Genomic DNA, 24,296 nt, shown 5'->3' on the forward strand with positions numbered 1-24,296 from the left:
CTTACACCTTTGTATTGCCTTTTCCCCAAACATTCACCTCTGCCTTTTGGTCTCCCTAGCTTTCTTCTCAATTCCTCTCAAATCTCCCCTTCTACCAGCTGTCTTGTCTCAGCTACTCTCTCTATACATAAGTATTTGTGTTGTCTCCCTCCTTAGAATGTATGATCTTTAGGGCAAGGCCTGTTTTTAACCAACACTTAGCATATCACCTGGGATGCAGTAATGCTTGTTGACTAATCCATATAATGTATTTATATGGATTTATATAACCCTACAACATACCATGTAGATGATAACGTTAACTTTGAATTTTCAAAAGATTAGGATTTTTAAAATGTTATTCAAAACAGTAAAAAATTTACTAGAATATTAGACATTTTAGGCCTGGAAGGGAAATTAGAGATTAAGTAATTCTCTCTTGTTTTACAGTTTTGGAACTTGACCAGGGGGAAATTTATTTTCCATCACGTAGAGGATGAGAGAATTCACATTGGTGATTACCTCTCTTCACCACAAGGTGGACCTCTTGTGACATTCAATGCTTTGTTCATTCCCAAATCGCTCAGCAACAAGAAAAGTTATTCCTGGATGGTTCAATTTTCAACTCCCTGTAATTTAGACAAATGTACATTTTAGAAGTTAATGTAATGTACTGTTCCTTCTGTCAGCATTTGTTTTAGTAACAGCTTAATGGATGTAACTGAAGATGTGCTTCTGTTAAATTGAGACAAAACACGTTTTATGGAAAATGGCAAGAATTAGAAGTTATTTAAAAGGATCATTGCTTCAGTAATTTAAATACATATTGTTATTTTAATTCTTAGTGGGGTATAATATGTGAAAATGGAAATTGGTTACAAAATGAATCCTCACTAATATAGATACTTCTTACTGACAGTTTCTGGTCATTTCAATAATAAAGAAGATTCTTATCTAATAAAAAGTTGGAAATAGTTTCTTTCCAAAACATGGGGTCTTATTTGTAGGTAGTGAAAAATAAAAACAAAACGATTTTTAAAATAAAAAGCTCAAAGATTGAACAATAGATAATAGAATTTAGAAATTTAGAATTAGAAAAGACCTTAGTCAAAGCTATGCCCCATCCCACCCCACCCCAATTTCCCCATATACATACCTATTATACAGATGAAGAAATTGAAACTCTCAGATATTAAACAAGTTCCACCAGATCACACAGGAGTCAAAATTTCAGCAGAGGTTCCCTGATTCTAAATCCAGATCTCATATCACATATCTTCTCCCTGATATCCCTGCCTCAAGTCTTTCCCATTCCACTCCATCCTTCACTCAGCTGTCAAGGACAGCTTCATGCCCTGGTCCCTTCTTACCTTTATGAGCTTCTTACAATTTATTCACCTCTATGCATTCTATGATCCAGTTACACTGCTTGATCACTTTGCTATTTCTCAAACAGGATACTGTATCTGCCATTTCTTAAAAATTAAGGAGCAAACATTAGCAGCAATCAAAATGCTACACTCATGTTCTCATTAGTGCTTTGCACTGGCTGTTCCCTATTCCTGGAATGTTCTAGCCTTCCTCTGTGCCTCTTTTTCCTTGTCATCCTTCAAGATAGCTCAAATTCTGTTTTCTGAAGACCTTTCCTAGTCCTCCTAGCTATTAATGACTTTCCCTTTCATGTTAATATTCATAAAATCTGTATATATCTTGCAGGAACTTAGACATTTACATGGTATCTCCCCCATTAAAATGTATACTTCTTAAAAGAACTGTTACTTTTTGCCTTTTTTTTTGTATCGCCAGCACTTGGCACAGTGCCTGCCACATAGTAAGCACTTTATAATTATTTGCTTATTAACCAACAACTTCTAAGAATAATTCTTGTTAAAGGAGTTACTAACTTTATGATAAATTCTAAAATGTAAGAAGTTATAATTTTGTAACAAGGAACTGGTGAAATGAGTCTTGTCCCTATGAAAATGTTGTGAGAAACTAACAAGGTTGTAGCCATCTTTTCACCCAAGATGAAAGAAAAAATGTCATATTTACCAGGCCACATGTTAGCCAAGGAGTAGGGAGAGAGAGCCAGAGGTCTCTCCTCTTACAATATTGTCTCTCACCAAAAGCCATCAGAGAAGTCAAACCAATTAAAAAACAAACAACCAAGAGAGGGAAAAAAAGTTTCACACAAAGTCCTGTTGAAGTTGCTCCTTCTTCTGGTTCTATAACTGTAGCCAATCAAAGAATTTGCTATCTATCACATAGTTAGCAACCAGCATTGGTTACAGAATGTCTGCAATATTCCACTTCCTGTAGAGGCATGAAGGTGAACCTATGGGACACGTGCCAAAGATGGCACACAGAGCCCTCTCTGTGGCTATACATAGGTCCCTGATGTGGCTAGCTGGGAGCCTGGCCCCATCCCCAAATTTAGGGGGTAGGGCATTCTATCCTCTCTCTACCATCACAGGGACCCAGCACAGCTGAGCTTGGCTCAGCTTCAGGCATCACCATGCCCCTCCTCCCTACCTCTTCACCCTCCCCCAGCTGAGCAGAGGTATTGGCCATGCCCCTCCAGCCCCAGGAGCTAAGCTATAGCAGTGAGCAAAGTGGCCATGGCCCCATCCCTCAAATACAAGGATAGAGTATGGGACACTGGAACCTTCCCAAGGAGCTCGGCCCTGCCCCCAAATGCAGAGTTGGGTGGGGTACTGCACACAGGGGGTATGGGTGGGACATGGCATGGGGGTCCCTACAAAGTCCAAAAAGGTTCTCCATCACTGCTCTACAGCAATTCCATTATATGTTTTCATGAATCTTCAAGCGGCAGACTCCCCACTTTTTTCCACACAGGAACAGCATCAATGGCACTCTACCTGCTTTTGGGATTGGCCTCACTAGTTAGTGCCTCCACTACAAATTATAATACTAGCTTATTTGATTTTGATTATACCTTTATGCTATTTTCAAATTATATATATATATGTATATATATAATGAATGAATTATCTTAAAATATGACAAAAATTTAATTTTCACTCATTCAAAATCATCTGCCTAAATTATACTTAATTTTATATTGAGTCTTCTCTATAGAAAAATAAAAGTTTATTTGGGCAGAATTAGACTGAGATTTTTGGGCAAAGCTGAGTGGCTTTTCAAATTGGCAGAGTAGATGGCTGGCTGCCCAATAATTCTAGGGCGCAAATATCAAATTCTACCAGAAGGGATTCATTCTCTTAAGTTTTCAAGACTTGAATCTTAAAAAAAAACTCTGCTGTGAATTATAATTTCATTTTCATTCCTTATGTTTAGTAGCTCTTTTTAGTTAGCACCTTTTTTGGAAATCCTTGTAGAAAAAAGGAACAAAGTGCTGGTTCATAAGTAAGAAAAAAGAAAGATAAACTCATATTGGGTAAATCTTCTGTCTTTTGTCCTTTCCCCATTTGATCCCTAGTTATAAGTATCATCTATATGTGGAAGGCTCAAAAATCTACATAACCAGTCTAATTTCTTACAAATCTCCAGTTCCATTGCTCAGTGCCATGCTGTACTGATATTGCCTCCAATTTTGTATGTCTCAAACAAGCAATTCTTTACTCCCTAACAAGTTCTTTTTCGGTCAAATTCTTCCAACTCTTCCATTTTTTTGTCCGTGGTGACATCTTTCTTTTTAGTCTCAACAGACTAGAAACCTTGGAGTTTTTGTTTCGTTTTTTTCTTAATTGTTGACCATTCCTCTCTTTTTCCTTCAAAAGGTCTCTGACATATTCTTTCTTCTCCATTCCTACTATGACCTAGTAGTACAGGATCTTACCACATACATCACTATTCTTTCATCATCATGAAAGCTTTTCTAAAGCCAATCTCTCTGACCCCATATTTTTCTCTCACTTCCATTATCCAGCATGTTACTAACAGATCTTATCCGGTATCCAGCTTTATTTCCTACTACTCTATATCACACATTTTCTTTCTTCAAAGTTGACACATTGCCACTCTCTTTTTTGAGCCTTGGTTCTTGTTCACTTGCCAACCTTGAATTTGTCTTCTATCTTTACTGCTTTTCATCTCTCATATGTTTTGCCCCATTAGTATATAAGTATATATAAGAATGTAAAAACTCATTGCTTGTATATGTATCCCCAGCACTTAGCACATATTATTGAAACATAGTAAGTGCTTAATAAATACTCTGGTATCCATCTATAGAAGATTCATAACTTCAATTCCATTAACTTGTTTGTTTTTTGTTGTTGTTTTTTACATTTTGGTTGACTGTATTTTGATATTTTTGGCTTTCTTTGTACCTCTGTGTACTTAATTTTTTTTTCTGATAAAGAGTCCATAGGCTATCAATAGAATTCAACAGACTATCACTAGAACAGGGAAAAAAAGTTAGGAATCTCTAATCTATTGGGAGCATGACACATTGGCAAGAATACTGACTTAGATCCCAGAAATATGTGGGTTTGAACCCTTTTTCTGACACTCCATATTTATAAAATGGAAACACATGTACTTCTCAAGACTATTGTGAGAATCAAATGATATCACATGTGTAAAACCCTTTACAAGTCTTAAAATACTGCATAAATGTTATCTATAATTATCAGGATACTACTACCCAATCTGTCAAAGACAACTCAAGTTTCACATCTTCCATTAAGCCTTTCTTGTTATTCCTTACTGATCCCTCCTTTTTTTGAATGTCTTTGATATCTGTAATCAGGACTACAAATTAGTAATCAGTTATTCTCTAATTCATAGAATCAAAGTTGTAGGACTGGTCAGAACCTCAGAAATTGCCTACTCCAGCTCCCTTATTTTACATTGGCAGAGAGTTTGTGTAGACAGGTAGTGACCAGCAATGGAGCCTGAGGTTCCTTGTAATCTCAATCCAGTAATCTTTAACTCTCTCATGGGTTGTTTTTATCCTACTAGATTTCAAGTGTGAGATTATGTCACATACCTTTTTTTTTTTTACTACACTTCACAGTGTATATAGAAGACATCCCAATATTTGATTGGTTCATGATTTTGTTGACAACCAGCCATATTCAAGTCTTTTACCTCAGTTCTTCTTCTTAGGATGAACATGAAATATTAACCTCATCTCAAGCTTTACTGTCAACTAGTAAATCAAATCTGAGTAGAATATAACAAGTAATTAGAGATATTAAAATAATGTTAAGTAGAATGGCATTTACAACTGCTAATAACGAGTATTGTATTTACAACTTGATTCATAGAGGAGCAAAAAGTGACTCTATATGTATCCAAAGTTTTACTATCAATTAAGGCTTAAATACCATTTGGGCACTTTATCTGGGCTTCAGATCTGAACAATGAGTCCCATTCCTCCATTAGATTGCTTCCTTACTTCAGGCCCCAGGTTGCTATTTCTGCTGTATCATCCCATCCATTACCTGGATGGAAAGAGACATTAAAAGCAACCAAAAAAAAATACATTCAACAGCTGCTGGGAAAATACTAAACTTGTTTCCCTTATCTAATGGCCTGAAGGCCAAATGATTTAGTCTTCAAAGTTGGCATTTTTTGCTGAAATAGAATGCTATATTTTAGTGTCAGCTAATTTAAATTTAGTTTGTTTCTTGTTCTGTTATATTCCTATTCTGATGCCTCATCCTGATCTAGAGGTAATGCAGGTGGTTCTCAAAAGTTCAGCAAGCTGAACACAAGCTCTCCTGAGTAGTCCTCTGGAGGAAGAAAAGCTGCTGAGTATAGGTTCAACTTTGATTTTTTTGTTAGTGAGACTGGAACTGCTCTAGCTAAATTCAGAATTCTGGTCACCAGAGGATTACTTTTTTTTGTCCATTCACAGTTCATAAAAACTATACTAAGAAACAGAAGGGCTTCTATCTATGGCATTGGAGAGAGCCCCCACACTAATATGAATATTGATCTTTTATATGATAGCTTTATGTACATTCCTATTTACTATAGTAAATGAAATGGTGCCCAGAAATGAATTATGGTGATCCAATCCAGCAGAATTGTGGGTAATTCTGTTTTCATCACATAAGAACAGACAGCCCAACAGTGTGTCAATCTGACAGGGAAAAGGAGCAGTCAGCAACTTTGTGACCTGAGTGCTACCACCCAAGTTTGGCAATGGACACAGATATCATTGGCAGGCTTAAGGCAACTGGTAAGAATAAGAAAGAGAGAAAGACTAAAGAGAATCTTTTAAAAAGGAGAAGGAAAAGAGAAAAGCATGAGGCAAAAAGTCATAAAACCATAGGGATAGAAGGAATTTTAAAGGTCATCTAGTACAATGCAGAATCACACAGAGCAGGAATTTGAATTCCGGACCTCTGACTCCAACCTTGGTACTCTTTTCACTATACATTTCACTATACTATACTATACTTTTATAAAACGTTTTTTAGACTACCATCAATGAGCCTGGTTTTGAATTTTGTTTGACACTTAAGGATAATGGCTTTTACATTTTAAATAGTTTCTCATAGCCCTGGTAAACAGTAAAATTATATGTTCTTGCATGTGTAGTTTCAATTTTCCTTATTTTCCTTCAAGGCAGGCTTTTGCTTATGTGTGAGACTATTGCCTGATATTAAAATGTGGTAAAAATTACTTATTTCCTGGTTAATTGAAAATTTCAATGCATTTGTTTAGCCTAATGAATGAATGAGACAAAACTAATCACAGAAATCAGAACTTAATTACACCAATGCAAAAAAGTTAATGTAACCCTCAAACAATTCAAAACACCTCCACACAACTACATCTTGGGATGATCTTTTATGATTTTTGACTTTTAGACTTTTTTGACTTGATTTTGATTTTGATTTGATGACTGAATATTACTATGTCACTAATTTCATCACTGTCTTCTCTGCTCCAGCCCCAAGAAAATGTAAAAGCTGTGCTTATTTCCTGCAAGTAGTCATTTAATTAAAGAACAAATTAACAGGAATCAAAATGTTGCAGCTGTGTTCTTGTTAGACATTATATAAAAAAGAAAATTATAATACATTAAATCATTTTGTATAACATGAACTTAAGTGCTTACAAACTAATTGTGATAAGAATAAAAATGTCTCATCAACATAATACTGAATGACAGTGCGTCATACGTCCTTGATGTCAGAGGCCTTGGGATGGTAAAGCCTGTGCATGCACGGTGTCTCCTCTTCCCTGCTACGTTGCAGTACAGTTTGAAACAAGTATCAAAGGAGAACAACAGTTTTCTTCTAGTATCTCCAACTGGTCTTTTTCCTCAACCAATCTTCCCACCCCCACAGGTCACCACTCTTTGGACATCAAAAAGTGAAACACCCTCCAGTGACTCCTCTCGAAGGTAGGTAAGTGCAGCAGAGTTCACCTGTGCAGTCCTGCTTGGCTCACATAAACATCAGGTTATTGTGAGCTGAACTTTGGGGAAGGTCCCTGATGAAATATCAGTGGTGGTATCAAAAATTGATGAATTCTTCTCAGAAGAAAATCTCTATGGCCTGTGGAATCTAAAAAGGAAAAGGAAAGATAGCGTTCGATCAGTATTTGGCAATATTTACTCATTTAACAAATATTAAGGTACCACCATATACAAGATGCTGAGGAGTAAGACCCACAGACAATTGCCCTGCATACAGGCACATAACTATGATACACACTATTATTGCATAAGTATATGAAAAGTGAGGGGCAAAGCAAAATGAAATATGGTCTATGGAGAAATATTACTAAGAATCTGGGAGGGCTACATGAAAGAAATAGAATTTAAATTTAAAAGAGAGAAACAGAGAAGGAGAGGCATTCTAAAACTAGCAAATGGTATGAGTATGGTATTTAGTTTGGTTAGAGCACTAAATGAGAAATGGGCTGAGATAAGGTTAGAGAGATAAAGAAGCGCAAAACCATTGTGGACCTTGAATGCCAGCCAAAGGAATTGGAACTTTAGTCAGTAGGCAATAGAGAGCCTCCTGAAAATTTCTAAGAAAAAGAATGACATGGTGATAGCAGTATTGGGGGTAAAGGGTGAGGAAGAGGTGGGAAGATCTATTAGGAAGCTATATTTTCCATATGTCAGTATTATTTTAAAGTAAAATTTATAGATATCCTTCGAGAAATAGTGAACTTTTTTAGGCTGACTTCAAGGATATAGTAGATTTTTTGATAACTTCAATGCTATATTGGAATCTAAAGCAATGAATATTCAATAATAATATTACTATTATACTATTGACTAGTTTTCTCATTTTCCTACATAGGAACTTAAGGTCTTTTAAAATGAAATCTGTACTTTTAATTTAGGATGACTTAGGTCTGGACTGTTTAACAGATGTATATCTAACCAAATTCTCTACAGCAATGCTAATTGTGTCCCAACTAACACTGCCTTAAGCAGAATAGTTTATTCCCTTGTGGCTCTTCAATTTTATTAGCATTTGCAGATTCAGGAAATTTTTTAAAAATACCATATTGAACCATGTTGATAATGCAATACAAACCAACAACTCTGACCTTGTCAAATGCTTGCTTGATGCATGTACCTCCATTTCATTGCTTTTGTATTCATTTAGCTCTTTACGAATTGCTGCCTAGAATTACAAAATAGGACATTACATTTTTTTAGTAAATAAGCAGATGGTTTGAAACATACAAAAGATGAATTAACAAACATACAAAATACAAAACATTGGTTGAAAATACAGAGACATTTTTTTTTCAGAATCAGAAAGTTTCTAGGGCTGGAAAAGATTTTAAATCAGCTGCCCTCATTTAAGCCTCTTATTTTACAGAGGAGGAAACTAAGGCTAAGAGTTGGAAAGAACTTGCCCAATGTCACATAACTATTTGGTAGCAGTAACGGGACTAGGTCAGAGGCTTTCGCTTTCTAGGCTCAGGGCACTTATGTCCTTGTAGTTTGGTAACCCCATTGTTCATTGTTTCATTCATTTCTTGTCCCACTCAGGGCAGGAAGATGCTTTCAACAGCCCCAAGACCCTTATCCTGAGGAAGGAACATGAGAGAAGGTCTGAGAGGCCCAGAATAGACAGTACCACTAGTGAGAAGAAAAGGCATGGTAAAGGGGTCTGTGTGAGAGCCCAATATTATCTCACATTTAAGGTAAGGGATCTTATTTAGGGCTGCTACAAGTGTCATCCATTCTCATTGCTCCTTATAACCCTCAGGAATTTATTTGCAATGGATAATGGACTAAATTCTACCAACTGTTAAAGTTCCATATTAAAATGAGGTGTCTTTATTTCTACATATGCTTATTAATTCAATAGCTGTGTGCTGAAAGCCCAGAGTATGATAGAGCAATTAGCACATTTATTAAAGTATTATTTATGCTTTTTAGTTCCTGGCTATTTGTTTTCATTAGTGTCACTGCAACTCATGGTATTAAAAAAGGGAAATATTGAAATAGCTCAAATTCAATGGGAAACAAAAGGAGGAAAAGAAAAGAGCTAGATTCTAAGGGGGGGTACTTTAAATGGTCTCTTGGACATTTAGGTAATGGCTGAATGAATGGTAGAATATGAATATAATGAACTGTCATTGTGCTCTAAAAAAATCACAAAAGTGAACATTCTAGAGAATTGGGGGTAGTAAGAATTGATGCAGAGTGAAGTGAATAGAACCAGAACTGTTTATACAAGGACAACAACATGGTTAAAAAACACAACTTTTAACTCTGACCAAAGCAATGGCCAACCATGACTCCAGAGGACCCATGAGGAAACATGTTGTCCCACACTGTCTGTCACAGAAGTGATGGAGAGAAGGGGCATTGATATACATTATTCATCATGACCACTGTGTGAACTCATTTTACTTTACTATGTTTGGTTTTCATGAGGGTTTTTCTTTCCTTCTCTTGATTAAAGGTGGGGTAAGAGAGTTGGAGAAGAGAGTGTGGCCTAGACACAGTGATGCTCCTTCCCCAAAAAGACAGCAAATTAAAGTTTTTTTTTTAATTACACCCAAGAGAAGAAAAAAGTTCACAAGGTAGCACAAGTGTCATAGGTTTGAAGGTAATGTGTAAAATTATATGCAAGTAGTTTGAAATTGAGATGCATGTTTTCACATGGACTCACTCTACATTCTTCTATAGATATGGAAATGATAATTTTGTGGTGTTTCAGTTTAAAATATAATTTAAATTTTTAAAAGTATTCTTAGTTTCCAAATTACATTCTAAATGGGATATTAATGGGAAAACAATCCATTAATTAGTTCATTATTTTTCCCTGTCATTGATATTGAGAGAAGAAGAGAGTTTTTTCCCCTGATTTAACAATGGTATGCCTTTGGTCTTTGCCATACACTCCTATAGAATATGTACTTTTAATTCCATTCCATTGTTTAATACCCAGGAGGCCCTTTATAAGAGTATTGTGGAGCCAACTCATACCAGCTGTGAGCTGATTATCAAATTTCTAGTGTTAGCATTTACACCTCAGAAATCAGCAAATACTATAAATCAGGGATTTATTTGTTCAATTAACTGTCTAGACTTAAGAAAGTGATGAAGGGAATGTTAATAATGCATATTAAATTTTAAAATGTATCCTGGAGTTTTTGAAGATCTGGCTTACCAGCATATTCCTGTCCTACCCATCAATTAAAGGAAAAGTAGTATCTACTTCAAAAGAAGCAGGAGAGAGAAGCTTCTCCATTACAGTTCTCAAAAGAATATATTTTATCTGATGGCAAAAAGGATGCCACCTGGCTATTCTCTCTCCTTTTTCCCTTCCAAGTAAAAGACTGCTGTTATATACATATGTGAGTTTAAAAAAAAGATTTCCACTAACTAAATCTTCCTCCCATGATCTATTATGGAGTAGGAATGGCCCTGGGTCCCCAAAGTCTGTGCCAGTATATCATAAACCTTAGCTTGCCCTTCTAAGCTGGAAAGGATTTGGGTATCCAGACAGTGAAGATGAACTATATGTCTGTGATCCAAGAACCCAACTATCTAAGCCTTGAGACATAGAAGAAGGGACTTGGTCACCAGATAATGATAGTTTTTATGTGTATTTTGTTAGGGCAATTCCTTTTTCTTTTTGGAATCTTGTATTTATTTACTTGTTTGTTTGTTTTCAATTACACATAGAAACACTTTTTGATAATTGTTTTTTGATAGAGCAATTCTTGAAATGTTCTTATACCATAAAGGTACCAATGTGTGTCAGAAAACAAAGAATATTGAAAAATCATGGATTTTTTGAAGTATTTATGGAGTAAAAGATTTCTAGGATATCTATAATTTTGAGGAAGGATAGATAATGGAGAAAGAGTAAGGGTTAGATGACATACAACATGGATGGGATAGGAAATATAACGTGCTTAAAGTGCATAGAGACATATTAATGTCATAGCATAGGCAAAAGAATGTTAAGTCTGGAGTAAAAGGGCTTAGAATAAAATCCTAACTGTTATTTACTACCTGGGTAACTCTGAGCAAGCCATTTAATTTTTCTGTGCCTCAGGTTCCTCCTAGGTTCTTCATGTCTTAAAAGGACCTTGGACTAGATCATTTACTACCTGGGTGACCTTGTATCTTCCAGTGCTAAAATTCAAACCCTGTTCTTTACCATCCGCGTGGCCTTGGGCAAGTTCCCTCATCTAAACAGGCCTTAATGTCCTCTTCTGTAAAATGTGAGAACTGAATTAGAATGGCCTCTGAAGCCTCCCTTTCAGCTCTCAAGCCTTGAGCCCATGAATTCTAAAGTTGTTGTCCAGATCACTGAATCACAAAATCCTATGCTTAGTTCTGATTTACAGACTGCAAGATATTTTTCCATTTATGATCAATTCTGAAAAGTTTTCCTGCACCTTATCTGCAGCTGATAATCTTGTCCAAGGCTTGTCTGCTCGTCTGTCATAGTCCTGTGCTTTTGCCACTTCCACGTAATCACTGAATCGTATCAAAATTTTTCTGTCTCGTAGTTCATCGACTGTGGGTCTCTGATTCAGCTAAAATGAATGAATGAATAAATAAATAAATGATAAGTTAACTTATTTTTCACAAACTATTCTGAGCAAGGTGCTCCAGGTTTTCTTCATCATAAATGTGCCTCAAAATAATGAAAACAGGAATTTGAAACTAAATCACCTCCTATTTATAAGATTTAAGAGATGAAAATATTTTTCAAAAGAAAATTTGGGGTCACCTACTTGGTAGAATGAAGTTCTAAAGAGGTTTACAAAGGCTTTACCAGCAGAGTGTAGGACTTACTTAGTCCTACCAAAGGGAGCAGCTTCAACAAGAGACTGGCACTAGAATCTGTGTAACTGCATTACCAGAGGCTCAGCTTCAAAAGGATGATGACTCTTCTGGGTCTCTGCAATCCATGACATAGTTTTCCAAATATCAAGTGCCACATATATTTAACTCGGAGACACTTTGAATTTATGTCATAGAAAAGGTAACTTCCCAAGGAATACGTACCACTGGGGATTTTTTTTTTGGTATTGTCATGGTCATAAATGTAATTGTGCGTTTAATATTTATAAGTTGAGCACATATAGAATGATCCATTAATTTTAAATAGACAAGAACACATTATGACCATGGTACAGACTAGAGTGGAGTGTATAGCAACATTGAATTTAATTATCCTTGCAGTTTTAGAATTTAAAATTTTCTAGTCTATTGCAGGCCACAATCCATTTTATCTTTAGTCATCTTCTGAAAGAGTAGAGAGAAATGTTTCCCCCTTACACTCCCAAACTTAATAACACAATTATTTTGTACATACTTCTATATGTACATGGTGAGTTTCCTTAAAGAATGCAAGCTCCTCAAGGGCAGACCATTTTTCTCCTCTTTATATTCCCAATGTCTGGTACAGTGCTTAGCAGATGCTTACTAAATCCTATTGATTTGGATTTGGAGTTAGAAAGAAATGGGTTTAACTCCTCCTTTAGACACTTACTAGCTCTGTGAATAGCTTCACGCTAGAAAAGTTGAGCTTTATGCCTCAGTTTTCTTATTTGAAAAAAAAGTGATAATAACATTTATCTCAGAGGATTTTTATGAGGCTCAAAAGCACCTTACAAACCTTGGAGTACTATCTAATTGTGAGCCTTTATTGTTGTTGTTAGGACATTGTATGACCACAGAAGTGTATAACCACAGAAGTTTCTAGAGAAACTAAAATGTAATAATAATAGTAAACTGTAGACCAGAAGTTCTACTATCCCTATTGTTATGGCCTTCTGTATTCAAAATAATGCTTTGTTTTCTTTTTTACTGGACTATGGGTAGGTTTACAGAGTTTCTCAAAGATGGGTCTTGAAGACATTTGACTTCTATTTGGTCCTCTTAGAGAAGTTAACAAGTATAATTAGTGCATGAACACACTTGCTGCTCAGAGGACACTTAGCCTGAGATGGAGAGTAAAGACACTTTCATCCAGATGTGGCCAGTGGTACTGCTTCTTTAGGACCCAAAGAAGTAGACTCCCATAGAGAGTCAAATTGTTTCAATGAAGTAGATACCATACTTTACAGTAAATGCTTCCCCAGAAAGGACATAAAGAGACAACCTATATTAATTAATAAAAGGGTCCATACAGTCAGATATGTTCACACTTTCTGCTTCAGTTAGCCTAGCACCATATTTTCTCAAAGAAATAAAATAGAAAAGATTTTGATTACCTTTCTTGTCAATCGCTGCTTGATTTCCCGCCTTTCTTCCTGCTCTGTCTGATCATTTCTTTCTGTGGAAGACGCAAAGAAAGATATAACTTTCTTCATTTCAAAAGAACAGTTGCTTCCAGGACAGCCAAACTTTCCACCAAACATCACTACAGAAGCTGGAGTACAGCGGAATGAATATGCAGCTATTCTCTAATCTATCTACATTGCTCTTTTCTCTAATTGTTCTGGACAGTGCCAGAGCCTCTAACAACCTTGGTCCACAGAAGTGCTTATTGCTGCTGTCAGCTGAACTAACTTCATCCTCAACAATTTATAGAATCATAGATTTTTGAAGCTGGAAAGGATATGAAAAAATTATCTAGTCCAGTAGGCTATTTGGTTTTTTTTTGTTGTTGTTGTTGTTTTTTAGATGAGGAAACTGATTCTTAGAGAGGGAAAAAAATTGTTTAGGACCTCAGAGTTAGCAAGCAATTGAGCTAGAGTGAGAAAACAGTATACTGTATTAGCACAAGCCCTGGGCTTAGCTCAGTGCTTGGCATGCAGTAGGTGCATAATAAATGTTTACTGACTGACTTAGGAATCGGAGGACTCATGATTCAAATCCTAGGTCTGCTACATAGTCCTTGTGTAGTCTTAAAGCAAATCATTTTCCCCTCTGTTGTCTTCAGTTTCATCATCTGTAAAATGAAAGGGTTGGACTAATTGATCCCTAAGATTCTAAAATGTATGACTCTATTGTAGGGTCCGTGTCTCCTGAGTCCCAGTCTAGTCAGTGGGAAGAATGATAAATCTGGATGCATTCATTTTTCAGCTCTGCCACACTTATGCCCTGTGTGGACTTTAAGAAATAACTTTACCTCTCAAGGATTCACTTTCCTTATTTATAAAAGTAAGAGATTGCACTGGATGACTTCAAACATCCCATCAAGTTAGAAATCTTTGATCCATCCCGTCATCCAAATTTAAAACTGCTATGAAAACTGACTCTCAGGAAAACCAGGTACTAGATACCTATTTTACAACAATTTAACCAGCATCCATTGCTTTTTTTTTTTTAACAAAGATTTATCCTTAAGTTGAGACTTGAAGCTAATGAGATTTAAGAGGAAATGGGCTTTCTTAGAATTTGTATTTTCAAATTGCATTTTAAGTACAAATACACACACACACACACACACACACACACACACACTCAAAATTGCCTTCACTACTGAGGCCTTGAAATTTTTATTGTGGTTGCCTTAAAAAAAATAAATAAGTCAAACAAACCTGAAATTCTAACCTAAGCTGGCTTTGCTCTGAGATTTGTGACTGGTTAACATTCAAACCATGATCACTCCTGTACACAGAAGCTAAAAATAGACCAGAGAGCTGTAATGTGTGTAAAATGTATGCCTTGCCCTGGGATATGAGATAATGGATTTTCTATTTCTGATGCTATTGGTTACTAAATAAAGATTCATCCCCAGGACCTGAACATAGCTGGATATTCAGAAAAAGTGATATGGAATCACCAGAAATTATATAAATCAGCAGGATTTCCTTCAGTAACACACAGGAATTGTTTTCCAAAATAAGCCATGTGGTTTACATGCCTCAGCATAATTCTCCTATAAAGATGCATCTCCATGTTGCTTATTTTGGACTTTCTTTCAAAGGAAAATGTGAACCTGCTATGTTATTAGTTCTTAGGCATAATTTCTTTTTTTTGGTTATTTTTATTTTATTCCCAAATTCCCTTCCTCCCTTCACTCCTCCCCCGCCCAGTAAAAAGGCAAGAAATATAATGCCTATTATACATATGAAGTTGTTCAAAGCCTATTTCCACATTAACTATGTCTCAGGGGGTAGAAAAGCAAGAAAAATAGAGAAAAAAATATACTTGAATTTCCATTCAGTTTATCAGTTCTCTTTCCCAAAGCATGATAGCATTTTTCATCACAAGTTCCCTGGAATTGTTGTGACTCATCATATTGATCAGATAAACTGTATATTCTTTAATGAGATTAGGATGATTTTATGAGATGAATGGAAAGCAGTCACCAATTTTCAGGTTGTTTTTTGAAAAACTAACAATATAATTGGGACTATAAAATCCCATCCTGAAACCTATGGAGGCTTCAGAGAAAAGAAATGGCAAAACATCTTTTACTATTGGCGAACAATGAGTGTGCTTCACAGACAGGTCTAACATGACCTGAGAGGAATCAAATGAAATCAGACCCAGGCCAGGTAAGTGCTCACATTACAAGAGCATAAGCTTGATATTATGAATTCTTCTGTAGGAATCCTACAGTGGAGCTTCTCTCTCCCTCCTAGCATTGTTGAAAACCAAGGCTTTGGCAGTTAAATTTTTTCCCTGCCCTGTTCTCTTCCTTGATATTTTATTAATGTGTTGTTGCCTCCAGTAGAGTGGATTAAGCAATCCAAGGAAGATCCCTTCATCAGTAGCTGTGTTTGCACTCACCTCACACACAGGTAAAGTTGGGATTGTCTGGGGCAGTGGAAACACTCCCTGGGAGACTTCAATTATAGGAATCTGCCTTTGAATTTTAGTCCTAGCATTTATTTCCTTTGTGACTGTGCAATTGATTTCACCACCAGATCTTGGTTTCCTTATCTGTGAAAAGGGGATAATCCTTGTGCTACCTCACAGGGCTGTAGTAAGGAATCACTTTGGAAACCTTAGAGTACTGTGGAAATGGGAGGTATTATTAACATGTGTCCCCTGCACAAGGATGGGATCAAACAGAGAGATGCTACTATAAAAATCATCTACATGCCAGAAAATAGAATATGGCAAGAAAAGTCCTCCGTGGATTCCACCCTATGTATCAGGAAAGAAAGTGCTTCCCCTCATGGCTAATACCATATATGGTATCTCATCTCACACCCACACAAAGAGAGAAAAATTATAGTGAAATTCTCAGCAACTCCTACTCTTGACTCTCCAGAATGTTTCAGGGCTAAGCACTGGACTGTGTGAAGACAATGGAGAGAGGTCGCTATCTGTGGCTAGATTTCCATGGTCACAGAAGAGGAAATTCATTATTTTACTATTTCTTTGAAAAAGGAGGGGGCATGCAGTTTCTATGAATACTATTTAGTCAGCCTGGCACTGTGGCTATATTTAAGACTGCCATTTATAAGAATAGAATTATAAGCACTGTATGTTTTTTTTAAGAAGTACTAACTCCATTACCCACAGTAGCAACAAAGATGTTACTACCAAACAATAGAATATGCTTCTTGGGCTGAGGACCCTGGATTACATCAACTCCATTCCCCATGAAAGCCATGAACCTCTTGGACCTGTGTTTATCATGAGTTTTAAGGAGAAGTGTATTTAATTAATGAGAGATGAATCAAGTCTTTGACAAATGATATGACCAATAAGGCTTCTATTCTCTGTCCATTTTGCTTATGCAATGTTAGAAATATAGAATTTTTTCTTCCTGACAGCTAGTCTAGTTAACATACGGGGAGGCGTGATCCTTAGGGCTTTCTTCACACCAATCCTGACAACTCTCTTTCAGCTCTAACTTTCCATGCCTCTGTTTTTTTTTTAATTGCCATAAGTATGAAAATGCACAGTTCTAAAATCCCAGATATGAATAATAAGAAAAGGAATTATGAAGGGATCATCTATCAATGGATACTAGTTTTGAGGAATCAGTCATCAGCAGGCCAACAAACCTTTCTTGGATGAGTTTGTTAATGAACATGTTCAACATCAAGGCTAGCCTGAGGAAAGACCATTCAGGCAACAAAGCATGCACTTTAGAGAATGTCCTCAGTGTTATTAACACAAAAGAAGAAATTATACACTTGCAAAATTTAGGCCCTGGGGACTTTTCTCTTTGTGGAAAATGACTTCTTCATGCTTATATGAGAAAAAACAAACTCCATTGCCTAGACAATTACATAGAGAATTATCTGATTAAAATCAGAACTTAGGAGGATTTTTATCATCAGAAATGATCAAAAATAATCTCTCAAGACATCTGGCCTATGAATTCCAAGCTATGAATGTGAGAGTCAAAAAAAATGTCAATGTCTCCTTTATTTGTTTACATCCTACAAAATCATGTGGGCACAATCAGATAGGTGTTTAGATAACTGTAGAAAAGTTCCAGGAAAACACAAAGCCCTAGGAAACAATAAGTATTACAACTCATTTTCCCTTTCCTTGAACTCCAAGGTTTATAACTTCAACTTCTAATATATACAAATATTGCTCTCTTTCTCTGATTTACAACACTTGTTTAGACTCCCCTATTGCTATCTGAAATGTCTATGGACATTAACAAATTCACAACGTCCTGGACACTTGCCCAGAAAATCACTTTTAAAATTATTGCCCTGCAAGTCAATCTGCTGTTAGTCCTTCCACTCTTCTGGGAAGATTCATTAACTAGCTCTTCTAATTTACAATTGATATCAAAAACTGCAGGTATAATGCCAATACTTCCTTTTCCTTGATGGATTTTGAAAGGGCTTTCCACATTTTCTTCCCAAATGACTTCATACAAACATCTAAGCTACTCAAACTATATTAGAAACAATAGGTACCAAAAGTACTGGTAGAATATTCATCTTCCAAAGGAAGGAAGCTAGAATTTCTGCCTAATTGCACAGAGAAGTCTAATAAGGCAGATTCATTCAGTAGTACTAACATAACACATACACACACACAAATATGTGCAAGGTCTCTCTGGAGGAATCAACAGTTACTCACGTTTCAGGATATTTCTTCTTTCTAGTTCCTCTACAGCAGGTCTTTGGCTCAGTCGTCTGCGGAAAAACACCAAAATTACGTTTTGTACCATGATGACTGTCTGAGTTATTCCCCCAAGAGTTGTGGTAGGAAGGTGTCTCTCCTGCCTCCAAAAATTGCCTTCTAGAAAGCAGGAGGAAGATAAAACATAAACTATATCTTTGGTGGTTCTTCTTTGCCTAAATCTAGACAAAGTTCTCTGCTGCACCTTGGGAAAGTTTGGTGGTTTAGAAGGCTAGCATTTTAGTCCTTTCAAGAAATTTATAAATCTTCATCTTCATCTTCAGATTCTACTGGTCCAAACCATTGCCTGTCAACACCCACCTCATTCAGTAACAAAACACTATAGCAAAGAGTAGATACATTCTAGAAGTCTTCCTGTTTGAGCAACAATTCATTCCACAATGGTAGCAAACCTTTGAACTGCTTGCTTTCTTTTTTTCCCCCAGAGTCACCACTGATATGTTCCAGTAGAAGGCAATCTGGTCAGGAGGAAACCTGTAAGAGATTTCCCTGCTGCTGCTGCTGACTGACAGCTCAATCCCTCCACCGTACTACTGCCTGCTAGCGAAAATCCCTGTACTGCTTACAACCTCATGCAGAGGGGAGTGTCTAATGTAGCTTCACATCCACTTGCCAGCCTTCGCTTGTGCAGCCTGGAGACTGAGTCTCAAAATCAGACGATCAGAGCCAGGCTGCTTTCATCCTGAATAACAAATGAGACTTCCCCCAGATAATATTGCTAATAGGAGCCAGGATTATAATGTTCACCCACCCCCACACATATTCACTCGCTGTTTTAGGAAAGGCATCCAAGACCCTGAGATGGAGTGTTTATGTCGACTGCAGGAAGACTGGCAATATTAAGACACATTATTGTTGTCTTTATAACTCATTTTTCATTGCTGGAGTCAGAGGGAGCAGCAGAAAATAAAAGACTTGTCAGGAAGGGAATAATTAGTCAAAATTAATGCTAAGCTGAAGATCCTCTTATTGTCACCAAAATAAATCTGGCACAGGGTCAGAACAGCAAAGCAGCCCATTTCCGCTATCAGCTCAATGTTATGGATACAATAAATGGGTGGTGGAATCTGAGTTCCCACCAGAGACTTGCACAGATGATGTTGAGGCTGCCTCCAGAAATATTTGGCTTTATAGAATCCCCATCACAGAACAAAGCAAAGAATGATCCTTAGAATGCTACAGCACCTCCCCACATGCTGGAACATTAGGATGTGCTGGGGATGTTTCTTCCTCCCCTTTCTCGCTCTCCTTTCCTCTCCCTTTTCCTCTCCTCCCTCCCTTTTTTCCTTTTTGCTCCTCTTTCCCCCCTTCTTTACCCTCTGTATTTATTTCATGTCTACACTGTGGGAGGCTTCTTCCAACTCCTCCACTTCCCCTTTATAATAATCATTGAACCTAGGACACCCCTCCCCACTTTCAATAATTCACTGGCTATGGTTTGGTGGGAAAAGCTGTACATAGTTCACAAACTGAACAGGAAGAACTCTGGCTCAGTGAGGGCTTGTCTCCAAAGAATCCAGGGTTTCTTACACCTGCATTCTCTTCTGTGTGGTCAGAACATCCTAAATCCCAAATCTCTCTTTCCAGATGTATCTGATCTTTTTTTTTTTTATTTTTAAGAAATTTTCAAGGAGAACACAGCCAGTGGAGGAAGGAAGCATTGTGGTATATGGGAAAGAGCCACAGATGTAGAATCTAGAGGACTGGATTAAAATCTGGGATTTGCATTTACAATTGGTGTGACCTTGGGCAAGTCACTTAAATCTCTAGGGCAGTCCTATTTTCTTATCTGTAAAAGTACAAGGCTTTAATAGTCTCTAATGCTTTTTTTTAGTGATTTTCTTTAAGAATCCTAAACCTTGAGGATGTACTGAAATATTCATGGCTTAGAATGCTTACCTGTGGCATTAAAGGATGAAATGTTACAAACTCTATCATTTGTTATTACTATGGTGAACCAGAAGGGTTTTGGGTGCTGAGACAGAAGATGGGAGCAGTGGTTTAAGAGGAGAAATAAAAGAATCATCTCATTTGAAATCTTTGTGTGTGCTCTTCTAAGCATCTGCCCATTGTATCTGCTCAGGGAGGTAAGTCAATCCCTCCATCTGACAACAATAACTCATGTGTGAAGAGTGACTTGAGAGTTTACAAACCTCTTTACTCATGAGGGTCCCTTTGAGAGAGGCTAATGTCAGTAACACTGTCTACATTTCATAGATGACAAACCACACACACACACACACACACACACACACACACACACACACACACACACACCGGGACTTGGCCAAGCTCATACAACTAAGTCAGGGTCAAAGTTGAGAGATATGTCAAAGCTAATGACCAATATCTACAGCATAGACTAGCCAACAAATTCATTCACACCAAGATCTGCTTCCTCTTCCTCCAATTGATAAATTCCTCCCTGAACCTTTATTTGAGAAAGCAAGGAGGCAGCTGTGCTCACTGTGCTTCTATTTGAATTTCCAGTCTGACCACATAGTAAGTACTTAATAAACTCTCTCTCTCTCTCTCTCTCTCTCTCTCTCTCTCTCTCTCTCTCTCTCTCTCTCTCTCTCTCTCTCTCTCTCTCTCTCTCTCTCTCCTCCCTCCCTCCCTCCCCCTCCCTTTCTCCTTTTCCCTCTTTTCCTCTTCCTCTTCTTCCTGTCCCTTCCCACTTCCCCCCTTCATGCTCCCCCCATTACTGGTGTCAAGGTTAGTTATTTTTGGTTTAAGTCGAATGCCCTCCCTTCATTTCCATAGAATAGTTGCTCAAAAATAAAGAATCCCTTCACCATCTGTAAGGGGATATTGTTAAACATGCCAACAAATTTCAAAATCCATAAGTACTGTGCACAATATTTACTTTCAGGCAGGAATAAATGACAAGGGCTGAAATCATTGAAACCCAAGATGTAAAGACATCCAGGACTCTTACAGAAGACCAAAGTCTCTAGAGTATAACCACTCAATTGCACTGATTTTATTTTTCCTCCTCCTCCTTACCTTCTAACATTCTTAGCTCCTCTTTCTAATATATATGAAGATGTTTATTGTTCTTGGGAAGGGGATCAGAGAAGGGCAGGAGGAAAGATTGCATCCCAAGTAACAGAAAGTTTGGGTCCCCTGAGTAATCTCTTTGGAGAGGGATGATGAAGCCAGAAGAGGCCCAATAACAGAGACTGGGGCAGAAGATATCTACTCCATAGGTGGTCAGATCATTGCTGCTATAAGCAAAAGAGCCTCATTGGGTAGCATCCTTTCTTCAGGACACAGCAAGGGGGTGGATGGGTGGAAGGGGTGGGAAAACAGGGAAAAAAGTGCAAAATTTGCAGGCTGAGCATTCACTGAGCCCTCCCAGCAGGGAAGCCCTAAAGTTAAAAAAAAAGGCACCACACAATTAAACCATGTCAGTAGAAAAGGAGAAAATGCACTGGATTGGAAAGGTGGCCACAGGAGAAATACTGGAGTCCCAAAGCACTAACAGCTGATTTCTCCAAACCATGAAAGAGCTGAGAACAGTTACTAATTGAGAATATGCTGGACATCCGTGACCAAGTGCTTTATGGGAATAATAAAAGAGAACATTTCAGCCTAACCCTAGTTAAAGAAAGCCTGGCGTTGCAGGAATTTCTTTATTTGGACACAATGTTACTTCCTTCCATCTTCTCTACCCAGGAGGGAAAATCTGTGTCAGAATGACAAATCAAACCAAGCAAACCAATAAAGATACTAGGTGGGAAATGAATGTTTCAGATCTGAGGAACCCATTTCCCTCTGGGTTCTCTGCAAATTTCCCCAACATGGAGCTTGCGCCTAATCAATTTGGGAAGAAGGGTTCTTTTGCAGAGAAGCATTGTACAAAGTGTACTAGCCTAGGAATCAATTAACTTAGGATCTATTCCTAGCTCTTCTGGTTGCTGTGTGACTTTAGAGAAGTGCTTTGGCCTCTGATAAAATCTATATGGCTTTTAATGTCCCTTTCAGCTCTCAAATTCTGTGATATTCTTTCTGAACTCCCTGCCCCAAACTTTCCATTTCACACTAACCCACCAAATGAGAATATGTGTTCCATCTCCATCCCATTCTTTTGAGTTGGACTTTAGAGTACAATGATCACTGAATTCAGGATCATAGTATCTGGGATCCAATCCCAGAACTGTTAACTGCCTTTATGACAATGGCAAGCCATTTCCTGGTTAGTCTCAATTTTCTAATCTGTAAAATGAGGGGAATCGACAAAAATGAGTTCTAAGCTCCAAATCCTAAGGCTCATGTGTAGACATGTCCTGCAATTTGATTGGCTGCTAATCACTCATTCATACAATTCTAAAGTATATTGCTCCCCACCCCCAACATACAGAGTTGACGCCTCATCTATAGCTTTTGGACACTTTCCATGTTATGTTAACAAACAGAATATCCACTGGTAGAATCTTCTGTCTCTAAAAGTTACTATATGAAAATGTTTGTAAATATCTACATTGTGTGCTTTGAAAGCAGCCCTTGGCACAGACATAGGTCCCAAGCAATGCTTTTGGGTACTTTGGCATTTGCTTTATAGTTTCCTTGATCCTTCTCTTACCATCCAGGTGAAATTCTTGAACTAGCCGATGGCTAAATGAACTAATATTAACAACTCCATACTAGAGAAGGCTCTTGGAATGAGGAAGGACCTCCAAATAACCATAGAGTCCAACTCTAATATAACATTAGATTATCAGCATATATAATCAAGAACTTATTAATTCCAACTAGTCCAGAAAATACTTTCTTAGCATTGCTACAAGTGGTACTTGGAAGTCATACTGGGAACAGTTTGGTCCAATAGAATGGAAGCTCCTGAAAGGCAGAGGCTAGTTTTCATTTTGTCTTTGTATATTTTCCACAACAAACACAACAGCTCATGTGCTTCTTTCAGTCCCAGTCTATTAGTTTTACTAGTTGCTGTTCAATTGTTTCAGTTGTGTCGGACTCTTCATGACTCCATATGGTTTTTTCTTGGCAAAGATACTGGAGTGGTTTGTCATGTCCTACTCCATCTCATTTTATAAATCAGGAAACTGAGGCAAACAGAGTTAAATGGCTTGCCCAGGTCAGGGTCAGACATTTAGGAAATGTCTGAGGCCAGATTTGAATCAAGTCTTCTGGACTCCAGACCCAGCTCTCTATCCACTGTACAACTTAATTCACAATAGGTGAAAAAAATTCTCCTTATCAATTGCAGATAAGCAAGTATTCTTCAATTTGTAGTCTTAGATAATTTTTTGGAGCATGGAAAACCTTAGTCTGAGTGTCACACAACCTCTGTGCATCAAAGGCAGGGCTTAACCCAGATCTTCCCAGTACCAAATGAAGTCCCCTATCCATCCCACCACAGTGCCTGGCATGTGGTGGCCACTTAGTATGTTTATGAGATTGGATTGGTACCAGAGATCACAGCATTGTATTTCAGTTTTTCCTTTTTAAAGGCTGAGAAGTCCTTAAAGAGCTCACTAATAAATTTAGCCCAATGAGATTAGACATTTCTAAAATTCATGATAGCATTGCAAGAGGAAAATAGGAGTTTCCTACTTTCTATTAAATTTCTCAGAATGACATCTCTGTAGCATCCTTTATTCAAAAAACCATTGAGGTTCATTGCAAAAAAACCCAAGACCTGTCATCAATCAGAATGATTGGCAACATAGGCTTCTCCTCTCTGTCTCTGACGTATTAGTCACAGTAGATACAATCAAGAACTGGTTAGGGAAAACCTCAGCTTATTTCTGATCCAAGCTATCTGAAAAAGCTCATATGTGTCGTAGCTAATTATAGTTATGCAGAGGAGGAAGAAATGCTAAGAAAAGAA

The 24,296-nt window shown here is 37.4% G+C and overlaps 2 protein-coding genes across 17 annotated transcripts in view; one reads left to right on the forward strand and one right to left on the reverse strand.

Moving 5' to 3' along the window:
* Positions 1-7,332, forward strand: part of SYCP2 (synaptonemal complex protein 2) — a 123,050-nt gene extending 115,718 nt beyond the window's left edge. The window contains exon 45 of one of the 2 annotated variants that reach the window (XR_008915427.1): positions 7,272-7,332. The gene's annotated coding sequence lies outside the window, so the exon portion shown is untranslated. Of the gene's footprint in view, positions 1-429; positions 966-7,271 lie in introns of those variants that run through there. The other variant, XR_458499.3, reaches the window with a different exon arrangement.
* The window catches only part of PHACTR3 (phosphatase and actin regulator 3), a 329,288-nt gene continuing 311,888 nt past the window's right edge, over positions 6,897-24,296 (reverse strand). For all 15 annotated transcript variants that reach the window (XM_056812889.1, XM_007475643.3, XM_056812891.1 and 12 more), the window contains 5 exons: positions 18,383-18,438; positions 13,642-13,703; positions 11,815-11,955; positions 8,491-8,567; positions 6,897-7,490 (listed from right to left, as the gene is read on the reverse strand). In XM_056812889.1, the coding sequence (XP_056668867.1) occupies positions 7,475-7,490; positions 8,491-8,567; positions 11,815-11,955; positions 13,642-13,703; positions 18,383-18,438 (352 nt within the window). In that variant the 3' untranslated portion in view covers positions 6,897-7,474. The remainder of the gene's footprint in view (positions 7,491-8,490; positions 8,568-11,814; positions 11,956-13,641; positions 13,704-18,382; positions 18,439-24,296) is intronic.

The sequence above is a fragment of the Monodelphis domestica genome, chromosome 1, assembly GCF_027887165.1.
Source record: "Monodelphis domestica isolate mMonDom1 chromosome 1, mMonDom1.pri, whole genome shotgun sequence".
NCBI lineage: Eukaryota > Metazoa > Chordata > Mammalia > Didelphimorphia > Didelphidae > Monodelphis > Monodelphis domestica.